Raw genomic sequence first — 12,937 nt, 5'->3', positions numbered from 1 at the left:
TTCGGATTTCCTCCCCTGAATCGAGTCCCCTCTCTTTATTCGACTCTTGGGCAAGGATGGTAAATGGCGGGAATTCGGTACCCCCATTCTGACTGCTATTCCTATGTAACCACACTGGCATTAGGAGTGGAAGTGGGGGTACCGAATTCCCGCCATCCACCATCAGTGCACTCGGGTCGACTCGACTCGACTCGGCTTTACTCGACTCCATTTCACTGACTTCCCACTATCCCGCTTTTCTACTGTTGTGACTTCAACCGAATCGCGGCATTTCGCAAGATTCGAGTTTTTAGTGAATTATACTACTTCGACTTTCTGGAAACTGATTGTTCTCTTGGTTTGTCTTCTCCGTGGTACAAGGCCCAATTAGTACAAGTTATTATTTAATGATTCTTGCGGGAATGACAGTGATACGAGACAGTGAATTGGCAGACGTAAACACTGAACGTAAACCGCGCCAACAAAGACGCGCGCATGTTGTACTGGTACTACAACTGGCCACAAGGCGGCTCTGTTGTCAATAATAAGATTGAATTTTGAACTGTCAGTTGTAGAGGTTAGGAAGCATTCTGTTGTAAAAGCTGGTAGGTTCGAGACAGAAAAGCCAAAGCAAATATTGCACAAAATTAACGATAATTCTGATTCTGTTGGAGATTTTATTTTAAACAATGGATCCAGCTTTACTCAGAGAACGGGAGCTCTTTAAGAAGAGAGCGCTAACCACTCCAGCGTGAGTATATTTTTCGATTTTAGTTTATAGAACGTTAAAATTTCTATATTCTCTTCTTATCGTAGTATTGAAAAAAAGAAGAGGGAATTTGATAAAGAATCTGTACGAGATGAACCGCTCAAAAAGAAGCCAAAGCCATCTTCTGTATCCATAGCGCCGAAAAGAGAAACAGTTAACTATAAGACAGCACCTGGTAGTTCCCAATATAAGTTTGGAGTTTTGGCCAAAATTGTTAAACATATGAAATCCAGACACCAAGAAGGGGATGACCATCCCCTTACGCTGGATGAAATCTTAGACGAAACCAATCAATTGGATGTTGGGTCCAAGGTGAAGCAATGGCTTCAGACAGAAGCATTATTAAAAAATCCCAAAATTGAGGTAACCCCTGATGGCCGTTTCACCTTTAAAGCAATGTATAAGATTAAGGATAAGAAATCTCTGTTAAGATTATTGAAACAACAAGACTTGAAAGGATTGGGAGGAATCTTGTTGGAAGATATACAAGAGAGTTTACCTCACTGCGACAAGCATCTGAAGGTAAAATCATTACATGGATTACTTTATTAAACGTTACCTACTTTATCCTCTTTTTGTATCAACAGAGCTTGCAGAATGAAATTTTATTCATTACCAGACCTTTGGATAAGAAAAAAATTGTTTTTTATAATGACAAAACTGCGCAATTTCCTATTGATGAGGAATTTCAAAAATTGTGGAGGGCCGTAGCAGTAGACGCTATGGACGACCAAAAGATTGATGAGTATCTCGAGAAGCAAGGAATCAGATCGATGCAAGATCACGGACCGAAGAAAGCTGCTCCCCTCAAGCGAAAGAAACCAAATAATAAGAGGAAACTATTTAAGAAGCCCAGGGATAACGAGCATTTAGCTGATGTGTTGGAGACATACGAGGATAATAAATGATATTGTGAAGACGCTAGGATTAGGTATTTTAATTGATCGTTGGTCGATCGTGTACATAATAGGTTTAGCATTTATATTTTGCGATCTTTCGACAATTTGTGAACGATCGATAAGAAAGAAGGATTGTTTATGGAAACGATGATTTCGCCGAGCGGTCGTGTTGAACATGTCAATATGATAAATAAGTAAAATATTTATTATTGTCACAATTGATAATTTGAAGTATAAAATAAATAGACATTGATCATTGTAAGATTGAAAACTTAAGCAAGGTATAATCGAACGCACGTGGGCCTCGCATTTATCCCACTCCACCGATTTCAATGTACAAATGTAGGATAATAGGTATAACAACGTTTCTCCTTGTGTAGCTTCTTTTTGAATTTACAAAATGAATAAGAAGCTAAGAATCTGTGATGATCAATGGACCGAGAATTTGTCTTTCTTCCGTCGCTCCACTTGCTTTTCTTTTCCAGCCGTCCACGATTCTTCTATGATAAGCTCCAGGCACAGGACTTTAGTCTTTCGGCAGGGCAGAGTCGCTTTTTCCACGCGAATAGACTCTCGTCGCTTTGCTGCCGAGCATTCTATCCAGCAGGGATTGCTTGTTCCTCCTTCTCGCTGCCAGCACCTCTCGACAGAGCTCGTGAAAGGATTCGGCCACTTGCGCTACCTGAAAGGTTCAGGGAGAGAGAGAGAGAAAGAGAGAGGAAGAAAAAGCAAGAGAGAGAGAGAGAGAGAGAGAGAAAGAATATTTATGATACTTATTGGTAAGCCAACGTGATCATCGATATTGACCTGTTCAGCAGCTGTAACTTCGCTAAACCAACATTCGAAATCTTTCGCCAAGATTTCACCCTCTTCGGCGCTGACTTGTCTCAGGTGCACCATGTCAGCTTTGTTACCCACCAGAGCCAGGGGCATGGCAGCTTCGGGATCTGCAACCGCAAGGGCTTCTTTCGCTCGTCTGACAAAATTGAAAGATGCTCTGTCCGTTATCGAGTACACCAGGAGTAAACCATCCGCCCACTGCAGGGTTTCCGTCGATGGTAGTTCGTCGTCACTCTGCAAGCAACAACTTTTCTTCAATCGCTCGTCGACGCTATAACAACAGCTGCACTCACCTTTGGGCAGGAGTCCAAAATCTCAAATAGTATTGGCTCCCCGTCGACTAGCACTTCGTGCTTGTATCTGTTCTCTAAACAAATGAAGTCATACGACGCAACGATGTAAATACAAAGCACACGAATCTTCTTTAAAGACAATAAGGAAATCGAAAGTGATCTCACCTGCCTGGTGATCATATTCTCCAATGTATCTCTTAGTCAGAAAACGAACTGTCAGTGCTGTGAATGGAAAATAATTGTATAATTAGTTTTAGAGCGACGAGAAAATATTATATGTATGTGGTGCGCAGCTAGTAGCCTAGTGACCCGTTTCGATGCGTGGCGCACTATTTTTAGCGTCGCGCGCGCGAACGCGACACTCCGCGAGCTTTTAACTAGCAACTGCGAACTTTCGCCTTTTACACAAGAACAAGTTACATACACGCTACTAAATATAAAAGAGCGTTATTCCTGAAAAACGTGCGCGCTTGTTTATTCTAGCCAGAGAGCCGTTTGGTGCGAGAAATTCTCTCGATGTTAAATTTATAAATAGCGCGGCGTTCGAGTTTTGCGGCCGTCGTCCGTTTGTCGATGTGAAAAGGCACAGCCCGCCCGCTAGACTCCGACCAATTATTTATTGTAGATGCGTATACAAGACACGTGTCATTGCCAAAAATAGAGGCGCGCTTATGGCTGCTCCAAATGTCTTTTGCTCAAGTCTTACTGCCGTTAGGAATTATAAGGAAAAGGAAAAAATTCTCACCGCTCTTGCCAACGCCCGGTGCTCCTATCACAGCCACTTTTACCTCGCAAAGAGAACTCTTCTTCCTTCGAATGCCTCTGATAGCATTGGACGTCATGATCCGTGCATTAGTCGACGCGCTTTTATAACTGTGAGATATAGAAATCAAATCTTTTTTAATGTATATTATACTATTTAAAAACTCTATAACATGTGAGAGCAACTTACAAATATTTTTATGTTTTTAGTGGAAGACCAACGAGAGAGAGAGAGAGAGAGAGAAAGAGAAAGCAGCTGATAGCAGCGGAGATACACGTGCGTTCGACGCTTCCGAGTCGAGATGATCTCTCTGGCGAACATGAAACATACAAGTCGGTGTGTGTTCGTAGCTCGAACTGCTCGAACTCCGCAGTTCGTGGTGCTGCTTCGGCTTCGGCTCAGCTATACTCTTCGACTTCGGTAGACTTCGTCTTTGACGGCGATCGAGGAGAGGAGTCTCGCTCTCCTTGTACATATATGCTTTTTATACTATATATACTATTACATAACAATAGCTACTGAAAATTATAGCTTTGGATAACATAATACTTTTAATATAAAATGAAGAGACGTTGTATTTGCATCTTTGGAAAATTATTGGACGAAATATAATTTAAGTAACACAGAGGGAAAATGTACAACAAAGTGAAGTGTCGGTTAGAAAGATCACTGCAATTTTCTGATTATCTACAAATGCACGTGGCCGCTGCCGTAACTACAACAACTACTACTACTACTAGGGAGTTTCTTCCTTGCCGACGATTTTTCAATCTCCTCCCGTCGGCGCTTGCGCTGACGCATTCTACCCACAGCACCAGCTGGACAACCACCGAAGAACCATTGTACGGTTCGTCGCAAAATCGGCGTCAATCTATCTGCAAGGGATAATACAGGGATAATAATCAGTCTGATCGTGATGCAACTTTAATGAAACAAACTGGTGAAAATTGGCAAGTCGTCAACATTCTCGATGAAGAAAGGCTTTTCTTCCTCTTCTTGTTCTTCTTGCTCCTCTTGGTCATCCGTGTTGGACTGATTAGATTCGACACTGTTGAAATGCTGTTGTCGATCGATGTTGGTGAAGAAACGACTGAGAGACACGTTGTTGAGCACTCGTTTTCTCGTTAAATTGGAATCTTTTAAAATGACTATATTATCGATGTCATCCTTCTCGGACTTCACGTCGAGCTTCGCCATCTCTCTTGGACTCCCACTGTTTCTCCACGAGTACTCGTTATTTATAATTACAACGTCTGTACAGTACTTATTTTAAGCTTACCTTATGATAAACGTGGAATCGTGTTGGACTCGAGATATCTTTTCAAGCTTTGGTTTACGTGACACTTTGATGGTTTTTTGCAGGCTGCTCTCGGAGTGGAGGGGCTCCGACAGATTGAGGAGTGTTTTGAAAGCATTGGCGGACGAATCTATCCCTAGACATGCTGCTTTACGAGCGTCTAGCGAATCGAGAGACTCTTATGACGCAGTTGTAAATATAGGAGCGGATAGTACTTACAGTAACGAGATTCAGGAATGTAATAGAGCGCAATTCCAAAGAACAGGAGAAACAGTAGCATCAGTCTTTTCAACGAAGCGATCCAAACGTACAGATTAACTGTGAAAAACTAGTGTTATGATACGCAGTCTCTCTCTCTCTCTCTCTCTCTACCAGACCAATCAACTTTATTGTCACCGTTGCTTTTACTTACTACTACTGTCAACCGGACCAACCGGGCCAACTGTATCATCGGACAATTTGAACGATGACTTTGCTGCTTCGACCACGACGCTTTGTAACACCAGTAAAGCGATCGCTACTAAAAATTTCATAATGCTGGAAATTAACCAAAAAGTGCGGAAGAAATATTGTGTTCTTGTGAAAACAAAAGAGCGACGACTGAAACGACGAATCATTCTATTAGGAAATATACTAGGATTAATATTGATATCTTCATTTGCTTTATTGTGCTATAGATATACTTAGGAATATAATACAAAGATAATGTTTCACACGTGGAGAATGAATTTCGTTAGCCCAGGGTGCTTTGGTGGGCTCCGGAGAGAGTTGCGCGACTAACGAGAGTAAAAGCAGCGTTATTATTTATTAGCTCTGGATAGGATTCACTCGAATAATACACGTATAGTACTGTTGAATTACTACTGTCGTACCGATACAATTAATGGTAAACGATAATGAGAATGATAATGACAATGATAATTATTGTCCAGTACCGGGAAGACGAAATAAATATTGTTCTTCGATATATCGTTGCGAGGGGATCGAGAGATAGGGGGGGGGGGATGCGACGGGAGGAGAATCTTAGGCGAAGGAAGCTTTGATCTTAGCGATGGCGTTGGTCAGATGGGTCATCTCGGTGTTGAGCTGGGAGACGAGGTTCTCGAGCCTGTCGACGCTGTCGAGGACCTCGACGCGCTGCGTGTGTGGATCGAATCTGACCTCGAAGGGTCGGCTCATGGTGCTCACCTGTTTACATAACACAACACACTCCATGTACAATCAACCAAACGGACAAAGAGACTCGGAGCAGAATATAACAGAGACTAGAAACTGTCTTACCCAGCGTCGGAATTTCTCTTTGGCGTCCTCGAAGCTCTCAGCTACGTAATAGATGGGCTGATAATCTTGATCCTGGTAGGGCTGAACAGCCGTGGTCTTGGGCTCGAATGGTCGGTGCTCGCACTTGTCGCTGAGCGCGTGAATGAGCTCGCCATAGGCCGAGAGGAGTCCGGCTCCGTACGCTTTGACCTCGTTGCCCTCCTTGCACAATCCAAACTCAACGGTGAACCAATAAATGGTGGACAACTTCTCGATCTCCTCGTCGGAGGCACCGAGGGACGCTAGACCAATCTCCTGGGAGAATTGCGCGAAGCTGGGATCCGCCAGGAGGGGCATGTGGCCCAACAGCTCGTGGATGCAGTCGCTGTGAGCGGAAAACGAGGCAACTTGTTAAAAGGGAGCTAACTCGATTACGGACGCCATTAAAAGCATCCAAGGTTCCATTAACCCTCCCCTTTCCACTCGGGGCTAATTCCATTATTAATAACAGAGTGCGAGAGAGACAGAGAGAGAGAGAGAGAGAGAGAGAGAGAGAGAGAGAGAGAGAGAGAGAGAGAGAGAGAGAGAGAGAGAGAGAGAGAGAGAGAGAGAGAGAGAGGGGGGGGGAACTTACGGTTCGGGGGTGTGGTAGGGGCTGTTTATGTGACGAACGTATTGAGTGCTCTGGAAGATCCTGAAGGCCAGACTGGACAAGAAATCACGAGCGGTCAGTAGACCAGCCGCTGGCCTCAAGGTGAAGCCTGTGTTCTTCTTGAGGAAATCGCTGACCTCCTGTAACTGGGGTATTCGGTGGGCCTCGAAGATCTTCTCCTCCTGCAGTTTCTTGAATACACGCTGGTACTCTATACACGCGTGTTTCGGTACCAAATCTACCACGGTGTTGAACACCCTGCACCAAGTCTCGTTCTCCGTGTCGGTGTACGGTATGCTGGGGATGGGGTCACCGTATTTGTAGGCGAAAGCGATCTCGGCTATGACCTTCCTGCGAGCCCTGTATTCTTTGTCCGCGAATCCCGGATGGCTCATGTCTAGATCCGGCTCGTACTTTGTCATCAGATGGTTACAGTTGTCAAGGTCAGAGGCGTGACGCGGGAACCAGGGGTCCTTTATGCTGACGCTGTTGTTGTCGGCCAGGAGGGTGACTCCTCCGAGGGAGGAGCTCTGACGGAGGTTTCTGATGAGTTGCAGGAGACTCTGTCTGGTCATGAGGACCTTCACCAGGACGTCGAATTGCAGACCCTCCTTCCTGGAGGCTCTCGACTCCACATGGTTCACGGTGCCCTTGAAATTCTCGATCGTCTTGAGGATCCTCCCCAGGGAACCTATACCCTCGCGCAGTCTCAGCACCAACGCCGCTTTTTGCACGCTTTGCTCGCTCTCCGGACTCTCCGCTATGGTCTTGGCAAGGACGACCTCCTCCTCCGTCAAGCCGGCATCTAACAAAGAACCGAGAAAATTCACGATAATACTGCAATTCAAAGTCCATTTCCGACCGACGTGAGCCGAAAGCCAACCTCTTAGAACCTTAATAATGCCACTGTGTCATATAGTATATATATATATATATATATATATAGGGTGAGGCATTTGTGACGCACTAAACTAAAACCTGGAAATTCTATTTTCTGCGTAATTTTAAAGATATCAAACTTTTCTGCAAAGCGTTTTTCTCTGTAATGAAAAGGTCGTTTCTAAAGGTTCCATGTCGAAAGTTTATGTTTTTTATACTTAACGCGAGAGAGAGAAATGGCGTTATTTTATTTTCTATCTTCTAGGTCGTGTCGTGTGCCTTGACCTGCATATATATATATATATATATATATGTTATAAAAAATCTAGCATGCCACTTACCGTCGAGCTTTTCCTCGTCCTCCCAATCGTGCTCCGGTTTACCCTCGCTATCGGATGATGCATCGGCTTGAGCTTCTGTAAGCGAGCGATAATAAACATGCAGAATAAACATACGAATTTTTTGCCTTATGTACGAGTGATTATCTTGTTTACCTCCTCCCTCCTTAGCCGCGTACTCCAAGCACTCGGTCTGCTCCTCCAAATCTCCACGTTCCTCCCTCTCCACATTCGTTTCGGTATCTAATTTGGTACCATGCACACAGCGAGTCAAAACAACGATAACGAACAACAATAATAATCGTACACTGCTCAATCAAATTCAAGCTATTTTCGCCACATCGAATTTTAATATTGCGTTACAAAGTACACCGAACCCAAACACAGCAGCAGAATTACCGTGCGGCACCTCGGAAGTTGAAAATATTTCATTACGGCACAAAATATTCTTTTTCTAAAAACAATCTCAAAATGTCTTTAGCACAATTTTTAATGAATTTCTCTCACGACAAAGTTGCAAAGTTCAATTTTCCACCTTGATTCAATTGTTGTTACACAATTATTTAATTGAATATTCCAATAAAGAGTATATAACGTTAAATTGAAGTATCTAAAAATTCTGGTGCTACAAAATAAATTCAGCTACTTTGTAATTTTGCAAGAAACGAAAGCAAAGTTGTTTACATTTTCAAACGACAATGATATCCATTCGAGCAGTGTTTACATACAAAAAATTGGGTGGGGATTGGTGCTTACCGTTGGCTCGTTCGCGAGCCTCCTCCAGTACGCACTGCTTGGTCTGTTTGACGAGCAAAGTCTCGAATCGGGCGTCATCCACCAATGAGCGTCTACGTGCTGGGTAACCATTCTGCAAGCAGGAAACGTTCGATCGTTACACCGTTGCGACAATACTTTGACAAGTGTGCTGTGCGAGGAGCAATCTCATCGTTCCTCGCTTTCTTTTATCGAAGAATCGCGCCGCTAAATTGTCTCTCGAATTACGGTTGAGGCCGGAAGCAGCCTTTGTAGCCTCGAACCAGAGCATCGAGACAGCAGTGCACCTCTTAAAACGAATCACGGCTACTTTGCGAGAGCCAACTGAAATAACTAGCAGGAAATGAATTTTCCTCAGCGAGACTCTGCCGTTGAAAGATCGGAAATGATTTAATTCCGTCCCTTTGAGGGAGACTTAATGCGATCATCAGTCGTTCGTGTCTCTCGGAGATTTCAATGATGCCGACGAGTAGCGTAAAATCGATTAAACGCTGCGAGAGTATCGATTGCGTAACTTGTGTAGTGTAGAGTGTAGAAACCGGTCGCTCGCCGCGATAAGACGAGCCTCCAACATCGTAACGGAGCGTATTATGATCTAGCCGCTGCACAAGGCCTTCGAACAACTGGACAAACACACTTTTTCCGAATACTGCATGGATTTCATGCTTAATTCGTGTGACGGGAATGAAAACTGGGATCTTTTTTCCGAGACTGCAACAATGTTCGCGAAGGATCGATAGCGTTTATATGATTATCGAATGTCGTTGTGATGGTGCTCGTGTGATTTGGTTCGATGGGAGAATTTTTTTCTTCGTTTGGTTCTTTGCGGTGAATAACTAGAATTTTCCCGAATTTCCCTCGTAGAGATTTTATAGTTGATTCGTGTGAGGGAATTGTACTGTTTACGAGGATATTTAAATAAGGGGCGAATAGCGTTTGGTGATTATCGAGTATCATTGTAATCGTGCGCGTGTGATTTGGTTCATTCGGAAAATTTTTTTCTTCGTTTGGTTCTTTGCGGTGAATAACTAGGGGAATATATAGAGTTTTCCCGAATTTTCTGCGCAAAGATTTTACACCTTATTCGTGTAAGGGAATGAAAACTATGATTTTTTCCGAGGCTGCAACAATTAATGTTCGCGAAGGATCGATAGCGTTTATATGATTATTGAATGTCGTTGTAAACGTGCGCGTATGATTTAGTTCACTCGGACAATTTTTTTCTTCGTTTGGTTCTTTGCAGTGAAAAACTAGGGAAATAAATAGAATTTTCCCGAATTTCCCATGCGTAGAGATTTTATAGTTAATTTTTATGAGAGAATTGTACTGTTTACAAGAATATTTAAATAAAGGACAAATAACGTTGGTGATTATTGAATATTATTGTAATTGTATACATTTGGTTTAATTTTCAGACAAGTCATTGCAATGATTGAGTTGTTCGAGTAATTGGAACAACAGAGTTTTTTTTTAATCTTACGTGAATCGGTCGTTTAATTCCTATGACGGAATGAAAATCACGGCCTTTTATCCAAGGCTTTCTACGAAGGATGAATTGTCAAAGGTTATATCGAAGATGAAAATAATCGGTAGTTTGCATCATTTTCAAAATTTCACATACCTGTGTTGTTCGAGAAACCGAGCGGTTAGAAGGAAAGCCTCGGAAGGCCGTTTACGCAGAGCGAAACGTTAAACGCTGACAAAAAATTATTATTATTCTCTATACCAGCCCTGCAATTATTTCATTTCGACAATTTCATCGAATCGCGTTGTTCGACAACTGAACCGATTCTCCGAACTGAGTAAAAAGACAACTACGTAAAATGAAATATCAAAGACTATATAATTAAAAATTATTAAACCCACACTAGAATAGCCAATTTAGAAAATTTCATCGAATTACGTTTTCTTCGGTCAACTACAAAAACAGAATTTTTCCAAATTGAAGTATTTGCGATCGAAATGTAAAGTCGTTCACGTTTATTAAAACATAAAAAATTTTCAAACAATTATATTATACTCGTTCCATTACTTAATTCGATCAAATTTTTTAAATCGCTTTATTTGTCCGTTATTGTTGGAAAAATGTGTAGTTTTCCCAAATTTTCCGAGCAGAATGAAAATGCAATCATGTAAAATGAAACATCAAAAATTCAACAAAAATCACTATATTTATACCTAATTATCGAAGTTCAATTGGAAATTTGCAATTTTCCAAAAAAAAATACGTAAAATGAAAAGTGAAAAATCATTCTAATATATAAAAGAAAACAAAAATATTACTACATCCAGTGAATATTAAAAATGAATGAATGTAGTGAATTCGGCCGGTTAGTTGGACCAAACGAACAAACCCAGCCAGTTTTTCCGAACGACGCGTGAGTTTACCGCTTCGTGCGGCCGAGACGAAATAACGAAAGGCTCGGCGAGCGTTTTCCCCGAGGCCGTCCACGCAGGACGAAGCGTCAAAGGCCACTGAAAATTATTATAACCGCTCGATTGGTTCATTTTGAGAATTTCACCGATTACCAGCGAGGCACGCAAGCTGGCCCATTGAATTCGTAATAAGCGCGGAGAAAGTGGAATCTTCGAGAGATTTCACGCTCGCGCGAGCTTCGACGGCGCACTCTAAACTAATGGCGCGCAATTTTTCTCTCCACTTTTGCTCTCCGGCCCTCATTCGGCAACCCCGCATCGATACGCCAACCCTTCGAAAACGCTCCAAAAGCGATCTAACAATTACCGCGTGCACCTCGACACTCTTAATTCGTTTATCCTTCCCCATTCAAACTTTGACCACGACTATAATCCATCCGTATAGCTATGACCCAAAACAAAGTACATATATATATATACAAAGCATCTATGCGACACCTTATACCAAAAGAAATAAAAAACCTGGCAAAAAATCTTTTCGAATCTTTGTACAATGACAATAAAAAAAATCCTACAAAAAAATATATATAAACATTAAAATCACCCCGATACAAAGAAAGAAGTTCCTTGCCCACAAAAATACACCTTTCCAACCACATAAAACCGAACAAAACTAAAAGACCAAAGAATGCAAAGTCTGTCATCGAAAGGAATGACCGATTGTTTTCCGTGTTTACATCCGTGTCATCGACACTGGGCGAGAAAAAGTAGGATGCGCCTCTCCATCGTTTCTGATGTAAGTTTTTCAAGCGATTACGAAAGATTGTTTTGGCTCACCTCGATGCTGTAGGATTTCTTAATGGCGAACATCTCTCGGTTCTTCTGTGCCGCTGCCACCGCCATCATGGTGTCCGTCTGTCGCGCGTGTGTGTGTGTGTGTGCGTGTACGGATAAGGAGATGCGTGGGTGGCACTCGGTGATGGAGACCGTGGCGGAAGGAAAATCCTCGTGCGAGCCGGAGCAGTAGCCGAAGAAGTAGCTGAAGAGAAAAACTACCGAACTGCGATTAGAGCGGTCTTTTTGCTTTCCGTCGCTGGCCAGCTGCTCGCTCTGTCCGCCTCTCGTCCGCCTCGACCAAGTTCGACGAAGCGAATGCGCCTTCGGGGCGGTATAGCGGCGCATATAAACGTTGCCTCCCTTCACCTTCACCGTCGTCATCCCCCCTCCCCCACTCCCCAGCCGTTGTCGCCGCGGGACAGCGCGGAGCGACGCGAGACGAGACTCCCATCGTCGTCAACCTGACGGAGAGACTAGGTACAGCGCGATTAGTCACCCTCGGGCTATCCCATAAGCATACACTTACGTACACCATACGTGGTACCATAACCTCTGACCTCGCAAGCACCGACCCGCCATTTTCCAAGCTTTTCACGGATTTGCCTTCGACTCTATACATTTCTCGTTCTTTTTTCTTCTCTCCATCAATTTCTCTCTCTCTCTCTCTCTCTCTCTCTTCTCAACGTCACGATTTTACTTTCATGCACCAAGGCCGCTTCTTCTTGGTCTATCCGAAGAGGTGCGCGCGCGCGCGATTGGCACTTGTTGTGCGTCAGCGCGATCCAAAGCGCGAGTGCACCTGTGCAGCGAGATAATCTTTCTTTATCGAGGAAACTTACGCAATCCGCATTATCACGAATCTCGATCGTCGCTATTTGCGGCCGCCCGTTTCTGTCTTTGAGATTCACGGCCGGTTTTCCACCTTTTTTTCCTCCCTCTTCCTCTTCCTCTTCCTATGTCTTGCACTGTTTTTTTTTCTCT

General features: G+C 43.2%; 4 protein-coding genes across 5 annotated transcripts; 1 reads left to right on the top strand and 3 right to left on the bottom strand.

Annotated features, from left to right (window-relative positions):
* Nucleotides 1-499: 499 nt before the first annotated feature.
* Nucleotides 500-2,213, top strand: TfIIEbeta (transcription factor IIEbeta). The gene is made up of 3 exons (XM_066734235.1): nt 500-730; nt 796-1,270; nt 1,336-2,213. The coding sequence occupies exons 1-3, from the start codon at nt 669-671 to the stop codon at nt 1,654-1,656; spliced, it is 858 nt and encodes a 285-aa protein (XP_066590332.1). The 5' UTR covers nt 500-668; the 3' UTR covers nt 1,657-2,213.
* On the bottom strand, nt 1,832-3,906 carry LOC136777722 (ras-related and estrogen-regulated growth inhibitor). Its single transcript, XM_066734240.1, has 6 exons — nt 3,733-3,906; nt 3,526-3,653; nt 2,946-3,002; nt 2,781-2,854; nt 2,455-2,721; nt 1,832-2,329 (listed from the first exon to the last, which is right to left on the bottom strand). Exons 2-6 carry the CDS (start codon nt 3,620-3,622, stop codon nt 2,174-2,176), a joined length of 651 nt encoding a protein of 216 aa, XP_066590337.1. The 5' UTR covers nt 3,623-3,653; nt 3,733-3,906; the 3' UTR covers nt 1,832-2,173.
* Nucleotides 3,907-4,182: 276 nt separating this feature from the next.
* Nucleotides 4,183-5,373, bottom strand: LOC136777275 (uncharacterized). The gene is made up of 5 exons (XM_066733443.1): nt 5,253-5,373; nt 5,060-5,158; nt 4,823-5,000; nt 4,482-4,756; nt 4,183-4,418 (listed from the first exon to the last, which is right to left on the bottom strand). Exons 1-5 carry the CDS (start codon nt 5,371-5,373, stop codon nt 4,231-4,233), a joined length of 861 nt encoding a protein of 286 aa, XP_066589540.1. The 3' UTR covers nt 4,183-4,230.
* Nucleotides 5,374-5,483: 110 nt separating this feature from the next.
* Nucleotides 5,484-12,281, bottom strand: ple (tyrosine hydroxylase ple). Of its 2 annotated transcripts, XM_066734208.1 has the most exons (7): nt 11,957-12,281; nt 8,726-8,837; nt 8,126-8,212; nt 7,973-8,047; nt 6,735-7,557; nt 6,122-6,485; nt 5,484-6,028 (listed from the first exon to the last, which is right to left on the bottom strand). In XM_066734208.1, the coding sequence occupies exons 1-7, from the start codon at nt 12,023-12,025 to the stop codon at nt 5,864-5,866; spliced, it is 1,695 nt and encodes a 564-aa protein (XP_066590305.1). In that variant the 5' UTR covers nt 12,026-12,281; the 3' UTR covers nt 5,484-5,863. The 2 variants fall into 2 exon arrangements, with proteins under 2 accessions (XP_066590305.1, XP_066590306.1); XM_066734209.1 differs by lacking the exons at nt 7,973-8,047; nt 8,126-8,212.
* Nucleotides 12,282-12,937: the final 656 nt, after the last annotated feature.

Source organism: Prorops nasuta, unplaced genomic scaffold (assembly GCF_024137725.1).
Source record: "Prorops nasuta isolate Cenicafe-Biocafe unplaced genomic scaffold, Cenicafe_Pnas_1.2 PNAS00011, whole genome shotgun sequence".
NCBI classification, from domain to species: domain Eukaryota; kingdom Metazoa; phylum Arthropoda; class Insecta; order Hymenoptera; family Bethylidae; genus Prorops; species Prorops nasuta.
This window is presented reverse-complemented; position numbering and strand designations above follow the sequence as displayed.

Bases quoted from the DNA above. Each gene is read 5' to 3' on its own strand.
- TfIIEbeta (XM_066734235.1), top strand. From the start codon at position 669: ATGGATCCAGCTTTACTCAGAGAACGGGAGCTCTTTAAGAAGAGAGCG. The intron at 731-795 runs GTGAGTATATTT...TTCTTATCGTAG, and splicing joins AGAGCGCTAACCACTCCAGC to TATTGAAAAAAAGAAGAGGG. The intron at 1,271-1,335 runs GTAAAATCATTA...TTGTATCAACAG, and splicing joins ACTGCGACAAGCATCTGAAG to AGCTTGCAGAATGAAATTTT.
- LOC136777722 (XM_066734240.1), bottom strand. From the start codon at position 3,622: ATGACGTCCAATGCTATCAGAGGCATTCGAAGGAAGAAGAGTTCTCTT. The intron at 2,855-2,945 runs GTGAGATCACTT...TCATTTGTTTAG, and splicing joins AGAATATGATCACCAGGCAG to AGAACAGATACAAGCACGAA. The intron at 2,722-2,780 runs GTGAGTGCAGCT...TGTTGCTTGCAG, and splicing joins TTTTGGACTCCTGCCCAAAG to AGTGACGACGAACTACCATC.
- ple (XM_066734208.1), bottom strand. From the start codon at position 12,025: ATGATGGCGGTGGCAGCGGCACAGAAGAACCGAGAGATGTTCGCCATT. The intron at 8,838-11,956 runs GTGAGCCAAAAC...TCCTGCTTGCAG, and splicing joins AGAAATCCTACAGCATCGAG to AATGGTTACCCAGCACGTAG. The intron at 6,029-6,121 runs GTAAGACAGTTT...TTATGTAAACAG, and splicing joins AAGAGAAATTCCGACGCTGG to GTGAGCACCATGAGCCGACC.
- LOC136777275 (XM_066733443.1), bottom strand. From the start codon at position 5,373: ATGAAATTTTTAGTAGCGATCGCTTTACTGGTGTTACAAAGCGTCGTG. The intron at 4,757-4,822 runs GTAAGCTTAAAA...GTGGAGAAACAG, and splicing joins GATTCCACGTTTATCATAAG to TGGGAGTCCAAGAGAGATGG. The intron at 4,419-4,481 runs GTTTGTTTCATT...TATCCCTTGCAG, and splicing joins CGACTTGCCAATTTTCACCA to ATAGATTGACGCCGATTTTG.